The sequence below is a fragment of the Nerophis ophidion genome, linkage group LG28 (genome assembly GCF_033978795.1).
Source record: "Nerophis ophidion isolate RoL-2023_Sa linkage group LG28, RoL_Noph_v1.0, whole genome shotgun sequence".
Classification (NCBI taxonomy): domain Eukaryota; kingdom Metazoa; phylum Chordata; class Actinopteri; order Syngnathiformes; family Syngnathidae; genus Nerophis; species Nerophis ophidion.
In genome coordinates this window covers 12,361,381-12,380,273 of record NC_084638.1, presented here as the reverse complement: position 1 = coordinate 12,380,273, position 18,893 = coordinate 12,361,381, and the positions used below count along the sequence as shown (strand labels likewise).

Below are 18,893 nucleotides of genomic sequence, written 5' to 3'. Positions count from 1 at the left end.
CTTTAACCTACTACAACACCTACTACATCCACCTACTCAGTGGCCTAGTGGTTAGAGTGTCCGCCCTGAGATCGGTAGGTTGTGAGTTCAAACACTGACTGATTCATACCAAAGACTATAAAAACGGGACCCATTACTTCCCTGCTTGGCACTCAGCATCAAGAGTTGGAATTGGGGGTTAAAGGCCTACTGAAACCCACTACTACCGACCATGCAGTCTGATAGTTTATACATCAATGATGAAATCATAAAATTGCAACACATGCCAATTCGGCCAGTTTAATTTACTAGATTACAATTTTAAATTTCCCGCTGAGTTTCTTGTTGAAAACTTCGCGGAATGATGATGCGTGTTTGTGACATCTCTGGTTGTAGCGGACATATTAGCCCAGCACCACACATGACTAAAAGTCATCTATTTTAATCGCATAATCACACAGTAATTTGGACATCTGTGTTGCTGAATCTTTTGCAATTTGTTCAATTAATAATGGAGACTATAAAGAATAATGCTGTTGGTGGAAGGCGGTGGATTGCAGCTGCCTTTAGCAACCAAAACACAGCGGGTGTTTTTTTGTTTGTTTAAAAGCTTTAACACTGAGCAGTCAAGCAAAACATGTTTCTCTACGTCAACCAGCCAGTTTTTGGATGGAAAAATTGTGATGTTAAGTCGGCTCTTACCGGAGACTTGGGTGGATTACTGGACCTCCTCCTGTAGCTGTCAAAAAGGCAGCTGCAGTGATCTTGGCTTCTCGGCTTCTCTCAGAGACGCTCGCGGTCACCGCAGCCATCCGACTTTCAGGTATGACTTTACAATCTCACTAAAACACTATTAAAACAATAAGCAGATAAGGGATCTTCCAGAATTATCCTAGTAAATGTGTCTAATTACATCTGAAACGGTCCCACTGCCGCCACTTGAAGCCTCACCTTTTTTATTTTTTTTATTTTTTTATGGGCTTCACTCTAACTTTCCTCATCCACGAATCTTTCATCCTCGCTCAAATTAATGGGGAAATTGTTGCTTTCTCGGTCCGAATAGCTCTTACTGCTGGAGGCTCATATTATAAACTTTGTGAGGATGTGAGGAGCCCTACAACCCGTGACGTCACGCGCACACCGTCTGCTACTTCTGGTAAAGGCAAGGCTTTTTTATTAGCGACCAAAAGTTGCTAAATTTATCATCGATGTTCTCTACTAAATCCTTCAGCAAAAATATGGCAATATCGCGAAATGATCAAGTATGACTCATAGAATGGACCTGCAATCCCCGTTGAAATAAGAAAATCTCATTTCAGTAGGCCTTTAAATCACCATAAAAAATATTCCCGGGCGTGGCCAAAGCTGCTGCTCAATCATCATCTTCATGGAGATTTTCCACAGGTAGAGCTACAATAGCCGTATTCCCATGGTCAAGTCACTCCTGAACTCAAGACAACGGAAGAAGCGTCTGACTTGGGCTATGGAAAAGAATCACTGGACAGTTGCAGAGTGGTCCAAAGTCCTGTTTTCAGACGAAAGCAAGTTTTGTATTTCATTTGGAAGTCAAGGCGCTACAGTCTGGAGGATGGCTGGAGAGGAGCACAATCCAAGTTGCTTGAAATCCAGTGTGAAGTTCCCACAGTCAGCAATGGTTTGGGGAGCCATGTCAGCTGCTGGTGTTGGGCCACTGTGTTTCATCAAGTCAAGAGTCAATTGAGCTGTGTACCAAGAGATTTTGGAGCACTACATGCCTCCATCTGTTAAAAAGCTCCATGGAGATGATGATTTAATTTTCCAGCATGATCTGGGACCTGCCCAGAGTGCCAAAACCACCAGTAACTGGTGTACTGACCATGGCATTTCTGTCCTCGATTGGTCTGCCAGCTCCCCTGACCTGAACCCCATAGACAATTTGTGGGGTATTGTGAAGAAGAAGCTGAAAGACACCAGACCCAATAATGCAAATGAGCTATTGAATTATCCTGGGCATCCATAACACCTCAGCAATGCCACAGGCTGATTGCCTCCATGACATGCCGCATTGATGCAGTAATCCCTGCAAAAGGATTCCCAACCAAGTACTAAGTCCATTAATTGACATTTTAAAATGTCAGATTTTTTTTTTTTGCTGTTATTAATCTTTTTTTTGACTTGGTCTGAGGAAATATCCAAATTTTTTGAGATGGATAGATTTTTGAGTTTTCTTAAGCTGTATGCCATAATTAGCAATATTAAAATAATAAAATGATTGCAATATTTCAGTTGGTGAGTAATGAATCCAGAATGTATGACATTTTCATATTTGTAGTTGCATTACAGAAAATAAAGGACTTTATCACAATGTTGTAATTTTCTGAGACAGTCATGTAGTGGTTAAAATGTGTTTTGTTTGTGTCCTGTAGACATCCATCAGCTGATTGAACACCAAGAAGAATGTCTCCCTCATCTGCAGGGGGACAGTTTGACTTTAGAGTATCCACAGCCCTCACATTTTAAAGGAGACGAGGCGTATCCACCGCCCCCTTATTTTAAAGAGGAAGAGGAGGGAGAGTGTCCTGTTGGGCAGGAGGAGGCTGATCTCAGCAAGTTTCCACTGACTGTTGTCTCTGTGAAGACTGAAGAGCATGAAGACAAACCACCTGAGCCCTCACAGCTTCATCACAGTCCAAGTAAGCACAACATACACATATCATCTAATACAATGTTTGCGACACATGTTCATCCGGGGGCCACATTTATGACTAAAGATGGAGACATATTTACTGTTTAACACCACCATTTAAAAATGAATGCTCATCAATCATCAACAGTGTAATTGCTGTGGTGTAACCATGTGACCTAGAGGCCGTCCTCCTAACCTCACATGGTCAAATGAAGGCAAACATTCAATATGGCTACTGTTTATTTACCTTTAGCTGCACATATGTCAGCATATTTCAAAGGTTTAGTGGTGAAGATTAGAGATGTATATACCAAGTACCATTTTTTTTTAAATTAATACTGGTTCCTAATTATGTTGTCTATGAGGACCGTAAAGATTCTGGACTAACGACACAACTATTTGTATTTTTAATAGCAGCTGACTGACGTAACTATGACACGTTGTCACATTGAGTTCAGCTGCCGCTGCTACACATTACAATCAGCTTTGAATAATGACAAATAAGGAAGCAACAAAAGTTTGATGTGTGTGTTATTGACAAGAAGATGACATAACTGCATTTCACCTTGCACTGCACACATAGTTGACTTCTGTAAGACTTCAAATAAACAGCTGTTGATAAAAGACTTCCCTGCTCTGAGATGTTACAGAACATCGTGTTGGGGGTGTTCAACCTCTTGTGCTAATAGGAATGCTATTTAAAAAGCCCTTTTTCCATTTTTTTATTTCCACAAATTACATGTAGTACCATTAAATACTGGTATCGATAAGGAATATCAATTAGGGTATCATATCGATAAATTCTCAGCGATTAACATCTCTACTGAAGATACAAGCCAGATATCTTTGAAAAATATATTCGTTTACTTGGATTTAGTTACTTCTCTGCTGTCCAGCAATGTCTCAATCAATCTAGTTTATTAGTACTAATTAGCAAAGGTTTCTTGTCTCTCTAAAGTCTTTATTTTGACAACCCCCTTTGCGGTAAAGTTGTCGTAGTGGAAACTGAGGCAGTATTTGTGCCTCATAAAACTTTCGGCGACTCAAAATTTAAGAAATTGCACCGGAAAAATCATTACTTTTGAAGACGGCCAATAAAAACACAATCAAAATCAGAAATACTTTAATAATCCCAGAGGGGAAATTCAGGTTTTCCACACAATCGCATTCAAGAGCAGACAAACATTACAGGAAGACAGAACAGAATCGCTGACGGGTCTGCCAACTTCCGGCGCCCCTTACAAAAAAAGGGAGAAACGGGGGATGAGGGGGGGAGAAAAAAAAATCAATCTCAGCCTCTGCCCCTGTAGAGGGGGTCCAGACTGAGGCCAAAGAGAAAAACAAACTCATAGCCATAGCTCACAGAAAGATGTGTGTAAGAGGGAAACATCAAAGAACACAAAGGACATTAAAGACATTAAAAGAGCAGTCACTTCTACACACAGCCACCAAAGTAAATGATCCAAGATGGCGGTGCAGGTGGACGCAACAACCCAGACTCTCCCCTTAGGTGCATTGTTTTTATTTTTTTTTATATAGTTTATTTCTAGCCCAGTCAGCAACTTGCTGGGCGAAGGTGATGTACAGCCGAAACGATTTGTTGGAGCTTGGATTGCGGCCTGAGCAGGCTATTTCGGTGGATTTTACCCGGAGCTCCATGGCTACCGTGCCCGGTTAGGCGGAGGCGAAGATGAAGACACCGTGGCCGATGGGCCGGCGTGTTAGCCAGACTAAAAATTAACCCAAACAGACCAACGATACCAAGTCTATTCCAGGCTAATGCGAGATCGCTCGCTCCTCATGGTGAAGAGGACAAGATGGACGAGGTGAGGCTCCGTGTAGCACAAAACACTGTGATGGACAGCTGCGCCTTATTGTTTACGGAAACCTGGCTAACGTTCTCAATCCCAGACGCTAGCATGGAGCTAACCGGTCACACACCACACAGACAGGACAGAAACGCAGAGTCTACCGGCAAGCGGCCTCGGGGTGGATTGCTAACCTACCTAAACAACAACAGGACTTCAGGTTCAAAGGTAGTAAACAGCCACTGTTCCCAAGATCTGGAACAGGGATCACCAACCTTTTTGAAACCAAGAGCTACTTCTTGGGTACTGATTAATGCAAAGGGCTACCAGTTTGATACACACTTAAATAAATTACCATAAATAGCCAATTTGCTCAATTTACCTTTAAGAAATAAATCTATATAAAAAGAAAAAATGGGTATTTCTGTCCGTCATTCCGTCGTACTTTTTTTTTCCTTTTACGGAAGATTGTTTGTATAGAATAAATGATGAAAAAAACACTTAATTGAACGGTTTAAAAGAGGAGAAAACAGGAACAAAAATGAAAAATTAATTTTGAAACAATTTCGACTCTTTAAAATTCAAAATTCAACCGAAAAAAAAGAAGAGAAAAACTTGAATCTTAATTTTGAATCTTTTTGAAAAAAATTTAAAAAATAATTTATGGAACATCATTTGTAATTTTTCCTGATTAAGATTAATTTTAGAATTTTGATCACATGTTTTAAATAGGTTAAAATCCCATCTGCACATTGTTAGAAAATATAACAAATTGGACCAAGCTATATTTCTAACAAAGACAAATTATTATTTCTTCTAGATTTTCTAAAAAAACAAATTTTCAAAAAATTCAAGACTTTAAAATAAGATTTAAATTTGATTTTACAGATTTTCTAGATTTGCCCGAATATTTTTTTAAAATTTTAATCATAATAAGTTTGAAGAAATATTTCACAAATATTCTTTGTCGAAGAAACAGAAGATAAAATGAAGACTTTAATTAAAATGTATTTATTATTCTTTACAATAAAAAAATAAATGTACTTGAACATTGATTTAAATTTTCAGGAAAGAAAAGGAAGGAATCTAAAAGTTAAAAAGGTATATGTGTTTAAAAATCCTAAAATAATTTTTAAGGTTGGAATTTTCCTCTAAAATTGTCTTTCTGAAAGTTATAAGAGGCAAAGTAAAAAAATAAATTAATTCGTTTAAACAAGTGAAAACCAAGTCTTTTAAATATTTTCTTGGATTTTCAAATTCTATTTCATTCAATTTTTGTTTCTCTTAGAATTGAAAATGTCGAGCAAAGCAAGACCAGCTTGCTAGTAAAAAAAAAATAAAAAATAGAGGCAGCTCACTGGTAAGTGCTACTATTTGAGCTATTTTTAGAACAGGCCAGCGGGCGACTCATCTAGTCCTTACGGGCTACCTGGTGCTCGCGGGCACCGCGTTGGTGACCACTGATCTGGAATATATTACAGTTAAATGCCGACCCTTCCATCTAGCCAGGGAGTACTCTGCTGTCCTGATCACAAACGTGTATATAGCTCCCGATGCTAACGCTAGCACAGCGCTAGCTCTGCTGCACGATACAATCAGTGCACAACAGAACAAATATCCCGACGCAGTCCACATCATAGCAGGGGACTTTAATCATGTCGACCTGAAAAAATTGCTCCCCAAACTTCACCAGCTTGTGAAGTGTGCTACGAAGCGAGCTAACACACTGGACAAAGTCTATTCCAACATAAAAAATGGATATAGAGCCAAACAACTTCCCCAATTATGCAAGTCTGACCACATGTCCCTGCTCCTATTACCAGCTTTCATACCAATAAGGAGAAGTGCTCCTATCACAACCAAAATGATCAAAACATGGCCGGAGGGAGCCATGGAACAGCTGCAGGACTGCTTTGAAACAACAAACGGGTCAGTTTTTGAAAACTCAGACTTGGAGCAGTACACAGAAGCGGTCCTGGGGTACATCAAACACTGCATAGACACTGTCACAGTGGACAAGTGCATCCGGGTCTACCCCTACAGGAAGCCCTGGATGACCAAAATAGTCCAGGGTTTACACAAAGAAAGAGACAGTGGCTTCAAAGCGCAGGACCAGGCACTCTGTAGTGCTGCCAGAGCCAACCTGAAGAGAGGTATCACAGAGGCCAAAGCCGAGCACAGGAGGAAAGTGGAAGACCACCTGCAAAGCAACAACACCAAGGAGGTATGGAAAGGAATACAACAGATGACCAACTTCAGACCCAGTAACTCTTTGGCTGACGGCAACACCTCTCGAGCGGTGGAGATAAACAGCTTCTTCGCCCGTTTCAAGAGAAAAACACCTGCAGCCGTCACAACACCCCCACCTAACACCCACAGCAGCTGCACCCTTATACTGGAGCAGCATGAGGTGAGACGCACGCTGAGGGCAGTGAACTCGAGGAAGGCTATGGGCCCAGATGGGGTCCCGGGACAGGTACTGAGGGACTGTGCAGACCATCTGGCCGGAGTATTTACTAAGATCTTCACCTAGTCCCTCTCTCAGGTCGTCATCCCATCATGCCTGAAGACCTCCACAATAATCCCGGTGCCGAAGAAGAACTCCGTCAGCTGCCTGAATGACAACCGTCCAGTTGCACTTACACCTATAGCCATGAAGTGCTTCGAGAAGATGGTACGGACCCATATTACCTCAGTCCTCCCTCCCGAGCTCGACCCACACCAGTTTGCCTACAGAGCCAACAGTTCCACAGAGGACGCCATCACCACAGCCCTACACTCCTCCCTGGGTCACCTGGAGACGGGGGGAACTACGTGCGGCTGCTTTTTGTGGATTATAGTTTGGCATTTAACACCATTATACCCGATAGACTGGTGTCCAAACTGTCAGACCCTGGGTCTATCGAATTCCATCTGCATGTGGATTAAGGACTTCTTATCCAACCGCCCCCAGAGGGTGCAGTTAGGTCGCCACATGTCATCGAGCCTGTACCTCAGCACAGGCTCTCCACAAGGCTGCATGCTGAGCCCCCTTCTCTACTCCCTCTACACATACGACTGCACACCTGCCCATTCCAGCAACTCCATCATCAAATTTGCGGATGACACCCCTGTAGTGGGGCTCATCTCGGAGGGAAACGAGGCTGCATATCGGGACGAGGTGGAGAAGCTGTCGGATTGATGCACAGTCAACAACCTGGCCCTGAACACCTCCAAGACCAAGGAGCCGGTCATAGACTTCAGGAAGAATAAAACGGACATCCTGCCCCTGTTCATCAGCGGTGACAGCGTGGAGAAGATCTCCGGCTTCCGCTTCCTGGGAGTCCATCTGGCCGACGACCTATCCTGGATCACCAACACCACGGCTACCATCAAGAAGGCACACCAGAGACTGCACTGTCTGAGAATACTCAGGAACAACCACCTCTCTCAGGAACTGCTGGTGTCCTTCTACCGGTGCTCCATTGAGAGCATCCTGCCCTACTGCATCTGCGTGTGGTTCAGCAGCTGCACGGCCGCAGAGAGAACGGCGCTCCAGAGGGTCATAAAGACCACCCAGAAGATCATCGCTTGCCCCCTCCCCTCCCTGGCTGACCTGTACAGCTCCTGCTGTCTCAGGAAAGCACAGAGCATCCTGAAAGACCCATTCCACCCCAGCAATGCCACCTAGAACTGCTACACTCGGGCAGATTCTATAGGGTGCTAAAAACTTGCACAAATAGACTAAAAAACAGCTTTTACCCAAGAGCCATAGTAGCATTAAACAGGCACTGAGTGAGCACAATGTGTCATGTCTTTTTTTTTTTTTTTTGGACTATAATGTGCAATAATGTTATATGTGTATGTGTATTCATATGTATGCATATATGCATGTGTGTGGATATATACACATATATATAGATACATCTCTTATTTTCTATCTTTTTTTACTATTTATATTACCAAATTGTATATGCACCTTTGGGGATCTGCTCCAATTTTGTTGTTCTTTGAACCTGTTCACTGCAATAATGACAATAAAACTCTATTCTATTCTATTCTATTCTATTTTAAGAATCAGTGATTATTACATGTTTTTAAACAGAACATAAACATATATTACCAGTAAATGAACAAGTAGATTAATAATTAATTTTCTACCACTTGTCCTTAATAATTTTGACAAAAAATAGAATAGTAATGACACAATATCCATCCATCCATCCATTTCCTACCGCGTATTCCCTTTTGGGGTCGCAGGGGGCGCTGGTGCCTATCTCAGCTTCAATCGGGCGGAAGGCGGGTGTTACTGCATATGTCAGCAGACTGAATTAGGAGCCTTTGTTTGCTTACTTACTACTAAAAGACATGTTGTCCAGTATGTTCACTATTTTATTTTAGGACAAACTTGCAATAAGAAACATATATTTAATGTACCCTAAGATTTTTTTGTTTAAATAAAGCCAATAATGCAGTTTTTTGTGGTCACTTTTATTTATAAAAATATCGAAATACATTTTGGTACAGGTCCCGGTACCAAAATATTGGTATCGGGACAACACTAGTAAGAACAGAATTTGTCCGTTGATTCTTTGACTACCTTAGTAGTAATTTTTTCACTGGAGAGATTAGTCTCTAGGATGCAGCCAAGATAGGTAATCACATTTTTGATTGTTATAATATTGTCACCCACTTTGAATGTGACGTTATCTACTTTTCTGAGGTTAGGAATTGACCCAAAGACACGAGTACTTGCAAGCACCAAGGCGAGTCTTAATTTTGGCAGTTTGTCCTTGAAAGCCTTGCTAGTCTAGGTCTTGAGGATTGTAGCTTTGCTTGTATTGTGTCCGTCAGCCTCGGTTCTATGTGTTACGAACTGGTCAAGGGGGTGACCCCGGGATGCAGAGACGGGAGGCAAGTTTGAATAACAAAAAGGAATACATTTAATGAGTCCAAAAAGTGTAACAAAATGCGATGGGGTAGAAGTGCACACCATGAATACTAAATGGAACAGGTTCCTTAGTGGTCGGCAGGGGAAAAACCAGGGCGCTCGAGGCAGAGGGTAAAGTCTTTACTGCCTCAAGGAGGCTAAGAAACAAACACAACAACGTTAGGAAAACAGGATAAAGGAAAATCAACGTACCAGGACTGACGAGGCGAAGCAGGCGCATGCACGTAGGAGGTGCAGGATAAATTAACCGACAAGATCAGCTGTGGGTGACGAGCTTAGATACTCCTCGGTAGAAATAGGTTGCAGGTGTGCCTTAGTGTCCGCCCCTCGCTGGAGACTAATGAGTTGAGGGAACAAATCACAACAAAAGAGAAGGCAGGGAAATAAAAACATAACACTATGTTCTTTATAGGTACAGAAAATCATGGAATGATCACTTAAGCTGCACATTTGTGGTGTTCTTAAACTGGTCAGAAGTAACAACGAGGTCTATGAAGGTTTAAAAGGACTCACTCACCCTGGTGGTTTGCTTAATGAGCTAAGTGAGGCAATGTTGGTGGTACAGCTTAGTGAAGGTTTTAAAATGGGTGCATCCTTTCAGGACTTATCCGTGTTCCAGTCCCCAAGAGGATGTAAACCTGTATCAACATGTTTACACCAAACACACACAGTCACTAAATACATTGTTTACTGTAATAAAATCTAATTAAAATTATAATTTCACTTCTTGATTCTGACCTACATGCATCAATAAGCGAAAGTAACATTTATGTTCAATAACCAAAGTAGTCAACACTTGATTTATTAAAAGAACATAAAGGTGACTGACTTTCCTTCAGCGTGTCGTAGATGGTCTCCAATTCCTAAAGAGGAATTGTTGATGGAGATACTCCATAAAAAAAACACATAATAAAACATGTTTTTGGTAAAAGTTCCTTTTGGCCCAGCCAACAAAATGACCACAAAAAAGTACTTTGCATGATGACAGTAACATACCATGAATGTTTTTTAATTGATTTTGGAATTAAGATATTTTTTTTCCATGGTATTGAAGTTATGGTAATGACTATGTCATTACAAGATCGTAGTTAAGTTAACAGTTAAATTGTAGGTGTCATAGACCATATACAAAATAAAATATTTACACACTTAGAAAATGGATGGATGGACATCAGTGAGTGTAAAGTTAAGAATGCCTCAATCAATACTGTCTCGTACTTATAAAAACGTTTCAAATTGCCATCCATTAAATTTCCAAGTCTGTTTTTGTACTGACTGTACCACTTTTGAATTAATTTTAGGAAAAAGGGAGGTATTTCCCATGTTTTTATTGGTTGTTTTGCTACACACTTTTAACACAACTCACAGAAGAACACAAATAATGTCATTGTTTTAACAGTGTCAGTCCAAAACTATTTCTATTGTCTCTTTATCTTATTTACTTATTTACCCAACAGACGTCCAGCAGCCCCCTCACATTAAAGAGGAAGAGGAGGAAGTGTGGATCACTCAGGAGGAAGAGTGTCTTCTAGGGCAGGAGGAGGCTGATCTCAGCAAGTTTCCACTGACTGTTGTCTCTGTGAAGACTGAAGAGCATGAAGACAAACCACCTGAGTCCTCACAGCTTCATCACAGTCCAAGTAAGCACAACATCCACATATCATTTTATTCTCAGGGCATTCAATCCATCACAACTGGACTCTTCACTTTGTCTTACAAGACGATTGTCCTCTCATCCAAGTAGGCTTCATCACTTCATGCTCATAGACTTAAAGTTTTATATCTAATCATTTGAATTTAGAGGGGAACTGCACTTTTTTGGGAATTTTTCTATCGTTTACAATCATTATAAAGACATGATGGTGGATATATTAAAAACACAAAAACATTCTAACTGGGGCTGGGCGATATAGCCTTTTATTAATATCTCAATATTTTTAGGCCATGTCACGATATACCATATTTATCAGAATATTTTGCCTTAGCCTTGAATGAACACTTGATGCATATAATCACACTAGTAAGATGATTCTATGTGTCTACATTAAAACAATCTTGTTCATACTGCATTAATATATGCTACTTGTAAACTTTCATGCAGAGAGGGAAACCACAACTAAGTCAATTTAGCAAAACTGTATTTATTAAACAGTTATTAAGCAGTGGCACAAACATTCATGTCATCCAAACAGAAAGTGCAAGATTGTCAGAGACATTTTAAAACAAGTTATTAGTGCACTTTTGTGCATGATGTCACTAAGATGACATATCTCTAAGGTTCTCATAGTCATCATTGTCACCGACGTCCAACTGGGTCATTATTGTCACCGATGTCCCACTGGGTGTGAGTTTTCCTTGCCCTTATGTGGCCCTACCGAGGATGTTGTGGTGGTTTGTGCAGCCCTTTGAGACACTAGTGATTTAGGGCTATATAAGTAAACATTGATTGATTGATTGATTGATTGAAAACAACACTAAATTAATGTACACTTTGTGTACAGAACACCACTACAATAACTCAAAACAAATGAAGAGCACTTTTGTGCATGATGTCACACAACATATTTCAATAAGTGTCAAATAAAAATGAGCTGCATAATAGGAAATCAAATAGTATATATCCTTCGCTATGTGGTAGGTTCCTGAGGACGTTATCTCCTTCTGTTGTTGACGAATTTGTTGATAAATGGGTTTGGCTTTGCATAGTAGAGTTTTAGCTTGCACTTACAGATGTAGCGACCAACTGTAGTTGCTGACAGTGGTTTTATGAAGTGTTCCTGAGCCCATGTGGTGATATCCTTTACACACTGATGTCGCTTTTTGATAAGTACCGCTTGAGGGATCAAAGGTCTGTAATATCATCGCTTGCGTGCAGTAATTTCTCCAGGTTCTCTGAACCTTTTGATGATTTTACGGACCGTAGATGGTAAAATCCCTAAATTCTTTGCAATAGCTCATTGACAAATGTTGTTCTAAAACTGTTCGACAATTTGCTTTCAAAGTGGTGACCCTCGCTTCATCCTTGTGTGTGAATTACTGAGCATTTCATGGAATCTGCTTTTATACCCAATCATGGCACCCACCTGTTCCCAATTAGCCTGCACACCTGTGGGATGTTCCAAATAAGTGTTTGATGAGGATTCCTCAACTTTATGAGTGTTTATTGCCACCTTTCCATACTTCTTTGTCAGGTATTGCTGGCATCAAATTCTAAAGTTAGTGATTATCTGCACAAAAAAAAAAGTTAATCAGTTTGAAAATCAAATACCGTATTTCCTTGAATTGCCGCAGGGCATATAGTATGCGCCTGCCTTGAATTACTGCCGGGTCAAACTCGCTTTGCAAAATAATTAGTGCATGCTTATTATCACCGCCTGCTCAAACTCGTGACGTCACAAGTGACACTTCCCCTGTCATCATTTTCAAAATGGAGGAGGCTGATTTCAATACCGGTAATTTGAAATCGCATAAAGGGAAGAAGATTAAGTGCTATTCAGTAGGATTTAAGGTCCAAGCTTACATAACACTCAGATTTTTACTGCAAGCCTTTGGTAAGTGCCGGAGTGAGAAGAGGTTTTAAAATAATTAGCACCCCGGCGGCAATTCAAGGAAAAACGGTATGTTTTCTTTGTTGCATATTTAATTGAATATGGGTTGAAAATGATTTGCAAAGGATTGTATTCCGTTTATATTTACATCTAACACAATTTCCCAACTCATATGGAAACGGGTTTTTAATATTCTATGTTTGTTTGTGGAACTCTCTAATCTGTTTTTGAACAGTTTTTCAATTATTTTAGAAAATTGTGGAAGTAAAAGAACAGGTCTATTATTTGTAAATTGGTGTTTGTCTCCATTCTTATAAATTGGTGCAACTTTAGCTATTTTCATTTTGTTTGGGAATTTGCCTTTTTGAGATGATAAGTTGCTAATATACATTAATGGTCCTGAGATCTCTTCAATAACCTTTTTTATCGTTTCCATATCAATTCCATTACAGTCAGTTGAAGTCTTAGATTTGCTTTTTTTAACGATTATAACTAATTCTTCCTGAGGAACATGGAGTTGGGATTTCGCTCTATGGCTTCATTATAGTCCTCAGTTAAAACTGGGTCCGGAATCCTTTCTTCCAATTTTGGTCCAATATTTACAAAATAATTATTGAAGCTCTCAACTACTTCATTTACAGTATATTGTCATTATTTTTGTTTCCATCAAAGAAGTATTGGGGGTAATCCCTCTTAGTGCCAAGGCAAATATAAGCTTTGGCTTCAGCCTCTTCCTTTTTCCGTCATTCTTGTTGTTTTCTTTTTGTGTGTAAATGTGTATGACTGTAAAATATGTATAATCTGTACTGTTAAACTGATCACACAAAATGATTGATTATATGACGTAAAAAAGCTCATTTCATAAAAAAAAAAAACATATGGGATTCGGGTTGTCTTACGTCAGCACCGGAAGTGGTAAAATCAGCTGCTCACCTGGCGGGTTTTCTGGGGATGAATATAGAAGTCCTTCTTTAGCTGCCGTCTTGTTGTATCATATATTGCTGCCTTTGCACCTGTCAATGTTCACTTTTGTATGCACATTAAATCAACAAAAAATCTTGACTTTGGAGCAATGTTCACAGACTCTAGTATTTGTCTCTCTATTAAATGTAGCAGTGCCTACCTCTTTAGGACCACCCTTTCTAGATATATAACGATTTGTATTTACAACATTAATATGTACATACTATGTAAATATAAAAAATAAGCTTTTAGTTCATTTACATAAGTTTTGTTTTAAATGTTTTGTTTGAAATAGTTTTTTTAATATTCATTATTTACTTTTTAAAATGGATTATTTACTTCAAGTTATTACAGTATGTCTCTGTATACATATGTATTTTATACATTTTGGCCAAAGGAGACCCATTTCAATTTCTTACATACACTTGTTATTACATATGTTGACCAGAAGGGAATCACTTAAAACTTTTATACACATTTGTTATTTCATATGTTGACGAGAAGGGGAGCACTTTTAAAACTGACACATTGTCAATTTGAAAAATTCCTCCTTTTTGGGACCACCCTAATCTTGATAGATTTCACCACTAGGGGTGCAAATGAGACATTGTCTATTAGATGCAATGGTTTTCCGTATTGGGACCATGATGTATGTCCTAACTTGTTCACACCTCCTCATACGGAAGCTACTTTTCCTTGATGGTGTCTCAAGAAGGGTAGAAATAAAATAAATTTAAAAAATACATACAGTGGATTGCGGGGACTCCTTGAGGTAGTTGTAAGGTGTCCCCAGCTAAATGACAGATAGTTAACAGCAATGAACGCTCACTGGGTCCATTTATACACTCTCAGTTACATTAACATTGATATTATACATGAGGGCCAATAGATAGAAATGCTGTTAAATGTAGCCTTGATGTGGCAAGCTACTTTTGCAGTGTAGCTTGTAGTGTAGCTTGCTACAATTCTCTGAGAATAGTTTTGCTACATTTAATGAAAAGTAACTTGTAGCTTAGCTTACTACATTTTCCAGGTTGCTTGCCCATCACTGTCTAGTTGGCCTACCTCACATGTGAATAGTTTGAATACTGCAAACTTCAATACGGTAACACCTCATTTGTGTTTATGTTCCGCAGACGTCCAGCAGGTGTCAGCAGAGAGTCATGAAGAGATTCCCTCCAAGCAGCAGAAGTGGAGGTCCAGTGTGGGACAGAAGGAGCTACAGGCCCCCTCCCACATTAAAGAGGAGCAGCTTCATGATGAAGATGAAGCTCAGTCCTTACAGCTTCATCACAGTCAAAGTGAGGAGAACAGAGGGGCGGAGCTTGTAAGTCAACACATCACAGAAGCTGATGGAGAGCATTGTGAAGATATAAAGTCAGAACCAGACAGCATCTTTGCTCCACTGTCAGACATGGACCACATGATGTCAGACTCTTCTGATCACAGTGACCACATCCAAAAACCTTTGGAGAGTAAAAATGACTCTAAACGTGATACTAGACAGCACACTAACAACAAACACTTTGACTGCTCTGAATGTGGGAAATCATTTAGACTCAAGAGTAATTTTACAGTACACATGAGAATACATACTGGAGAGAAACCTTTTTCTTGCTCTGTTTGTAGGAAGAGTTTCTCCACTAAGCTTGCCACGACCAGACACATGAGAACACATACTGGAGAGAAACCTTTTACTTGCTCTGTTTGTATGAAGAGTTTCTCCACAAAGCAACAAATGACCACACACATGACAACACACACTGGAGAGAAACCTTTTGCTTGCTCTGTTTGTAGGAAGAGTTTCTCCATAAGGCCTGCTATGATCACACACATGAGAACACACACTGGAGAGAAACCTTTTACTTGCTCTGTTTGTAAGAAGAGTTTCTCAACAAAGCTTGTCATGACCAGATACATGAAAACACATACTGGAGAGAAACCTTTTACTTGCTCTGTTTGTAAGAAGAGTTTCTCCAGAAAGGTTGACATGACCACACTCATGAGAACACACACTGGAGAAAAACCTTTTCCGTGCTCAGTGTGTCCCAAAAAATTCTCCATTAATGAGCAAATGAAAAGACACATGAGAACACACACTGGAGAGAAACCTTTTACTTGTTCTATTTGTAAGAAGAGTTTCTCCACAAAGCCTGACATGTCCATGCACATGACAACACATACTGGTGAGAAACCTTTTACTTGCCCTGTTTGTAAGAAGAGTTTCTCCAGAAAGTGTAACATGACCTCACACATGAGAACACATACTGGAGAGACACCTTTTACTTGCTCTGTGTGTAAGAAGAATTTCTCCAGAAAGCTCACCATGACCACACACATGAGAATACATACTGGAGAGAAACCTTTTACTTGCTCTGTTTGTAAGAAAAGTTTCTCCAGAAAGCTTGACATGGCCGCGCACATGAGAACACATACTGGAGAGAAACCTTTTACTTGCTCTGTTTGTAAGAAGAGTTTCTCCACAAAGCTTGTCATGACCAGACATACGAGAACACATACTGGAGAGAAACCTTTTACTTGCTCTGTTTGTAAGAAGAGTTTCTCTAGAAAGATTGACATGACCATACATATGAGAATACATACTGGAGAGAAACCTTTTACTTGCCCTGTTTGTAAGAAGAGTTTCTCCAGAAAGCGTAACATGACCACACACATGAGAACATGTGTGTGATAAATCATTAAGGAATAAGAATCAGGTCAGTAAACACAAGTGTGTAACAGTCATGGAAGCTGCAGGGATTTAAAAACACTTAAACAGTGATTGTGCTAAATGTACTTTAAAAACACAGCATGTTTAACATGAATGTATATTTGATGTTGTATGAAGTGCTTCTCATCTTTTACTGTTATATGTTGTCCTGTACTTACTTTTTAAGTTTTGTGCATGTATTGAATATTATACAAGTAGCTACTATTGTATTCTATTTTCTCATTGCTGAAGAGAGGACATCTTATTATTTTCATTTGTTGTTTTCCACAAATTTTCCATTGCATTTTATTGATGAGATTATCCAAATAAAAGTATGATTTATTAAAATTGTGGACTCTGGTAGATTAGCAGCATTGTTATATCATGGATGTTAACTACTGCAAAACATAAACAAAGAAGAAAAAGGCTGACGTTAGCAACACATCACTGAAATTAAGAGCCATTGTGAGTGGAGTTGGTTGTTTTTATTGCTGCATTTGTACTTATTTCACCTCACATCTTCACTTTTAATGCTAAAGTCTTCAAATATTGTTGGAGGCTTCTAAGATTCATGTTTTTGATGTGTGTTTAGTCTACTGTGGAAAGGGTTGTTGTCCCTTGTGGATCAAATTATTCACTTGCACAGATACATCATCATCATCATCATCATCATCATCATCATCATCATCACCAAGAGCGTTTCTCGAACCTGGAGAACAAGCTCGAGGTCTCCTTTGCCAGCCTGCTTGTAAGATTGGACACCATTAGTCTAAGCCTTGCTTCCCCTTCTGTGTTCGATCCAGGCGCGCTGGCAGAAGCCGCTGCCTGGCACCCCTCCCACACCTGAGAACCCAAGATTGCTAGTCCCAGACCCTTCAAGGGGGGTTTTGAGTTTTGCTGGGGACTTTTGGTACACAGGGAGCTCATTTTTAAGCATAAACCCTCTTGTTATCTATGTTGCCTTCCACTCCCAATTCTAGGCAGTGTTCGATCACCCCATGGACGGGGGACGCCGCCTCCATACTTCACTCCATCCAGCAACGCTCTAGCTCGGTTGCAGCATACACCCTCAAGTTCTGCACCCTTGCTGATGACAGCGAGTGGGGAGACAAGGTGCTCCAGAGCGCATACAGAAAGGGACTGAGCAATGCCCTAAGGACAACTTGTTGCGAGACCAACCTACCTCAAACCAAGTCCTTAATCTGGTGCTCCTGATGGACCAAAGGCTTGTCAAGAGAGCAGCGGAGCGAGCACCGACTACTGCTAGCCCCACTCCGACCCTTAAGTTTCGACCAGCTGACCACACCACTGTGTTTTGACCTGTATCTCCGTCCATTCCGGCTGGAACCGAGGAGCCCATGAAGCTAGGCAGGTCACGCCTAGCGGCGGAGGAAAGGGAGAGGAGGTTTCTGCTGTGCCTCTGCCTCTACTGCAGAATGGCCGGGCACGTCATCAGCTGTCCGACCTGGCCAAAAGACAAGGCTCACTAGCTAGGGGAATCCTGGTGATCCCTACCTCCGTTTCCCACACTAACAAGGACCCAGGCATTCTCTCCCCGGCGACCCTGTCCTGAAGCTCTAGAACTCTATCCGTGGGGACCTACCTGTATTCTGGAGCAAACGACAGCTTCATTGACTAGGAGTTTGCTTGACAGGCCCGAATAACCCTCCTGCACATGGAGACTTTCTTACATGCACAAGCCCTGGACGGCCATCCTCTCGACCCCATAAAGCACCGCAGAGAGTCCCATCCCTGACCATCTCGGGGAACTACACTGAGACCCTCAGCCTCTGAGTGCTTGACGCAACCGTTACTCCCTTAGTCCTTGGGCGCTAATTGCTCTGTAAACACGTCCCCCATATTTCTTGGCCCACGGGCAAGGTCCTAGCATGGAGCACAGCATGCCAAGCACGCTGCCTTAAAGCGGCAGTTCCCTCAGCCAACAGGCCTAAAACTGTCTCACCTCCCACATATTGTTCCAGTGTTCCCTCTGTGTACCATGATATAGCGGCATTATTTGAAAAGGAACGTGCACTTTCTGTCCGCCCGCAAAAACCCTATGACTGCGCAATTGCTCTGCTTCCCAACGCTGTCCTTCCCTCCTGCCGGCTTTACAACCTTTCTATACAGGCCATGCAGGACCACATCTCTGAATCTCTCACCTCAGGCATCAAAGTCCCTGGTGACAGTGGGATTCTTCTTGGTGAGCAAGAAGGACGAGTCATTAAGACCCTGCATTGACTATCGACAGCTGAACTGAATTACGATCAAGAACAAGTATCCTCTACCC

The 18,893-nt window shown here is 40.8% G+C and overlaps 2 protein-coding genes across 2 annotated transcripts in view; one reads left to right on the top strand and one right to left on the bottom strand.

The window, feature by feature from the left end:
• Positions 1-18,893, bottom strand: part of LOC133545585 (gastrula zinc finger protein XlCGF28.1-like) — a 118,694-nt gene that overhangs the window by 85,212 nt on the left and 14,589 nt on the right. The gene's annotated exons all lie outside the window — the stretch shown is intronic.
• On the top strand, positions 676-16,951 carry LOC133545583 (gastrula zinc finger protein XlCGF57.1-like). Its single transcript, XM_061891316.1, has 4 exons — positions 676-802; positions 2,385-2,651; positions 10,840-11,022; positions 15,030-16,951. Exon 4 carries the CDS (start codon positions 15,308-15,310, stop codon positions 16,583-16,585), a length of 1,278 nt encoding a protein of 425 aa, XP_061747300.1. The 5' UTR covers positions 676-802; positions 2,385-2,651; positions 10,840-11,022; positions 15,030-15,307; the 3' UTR covers positions 16,586-16,951.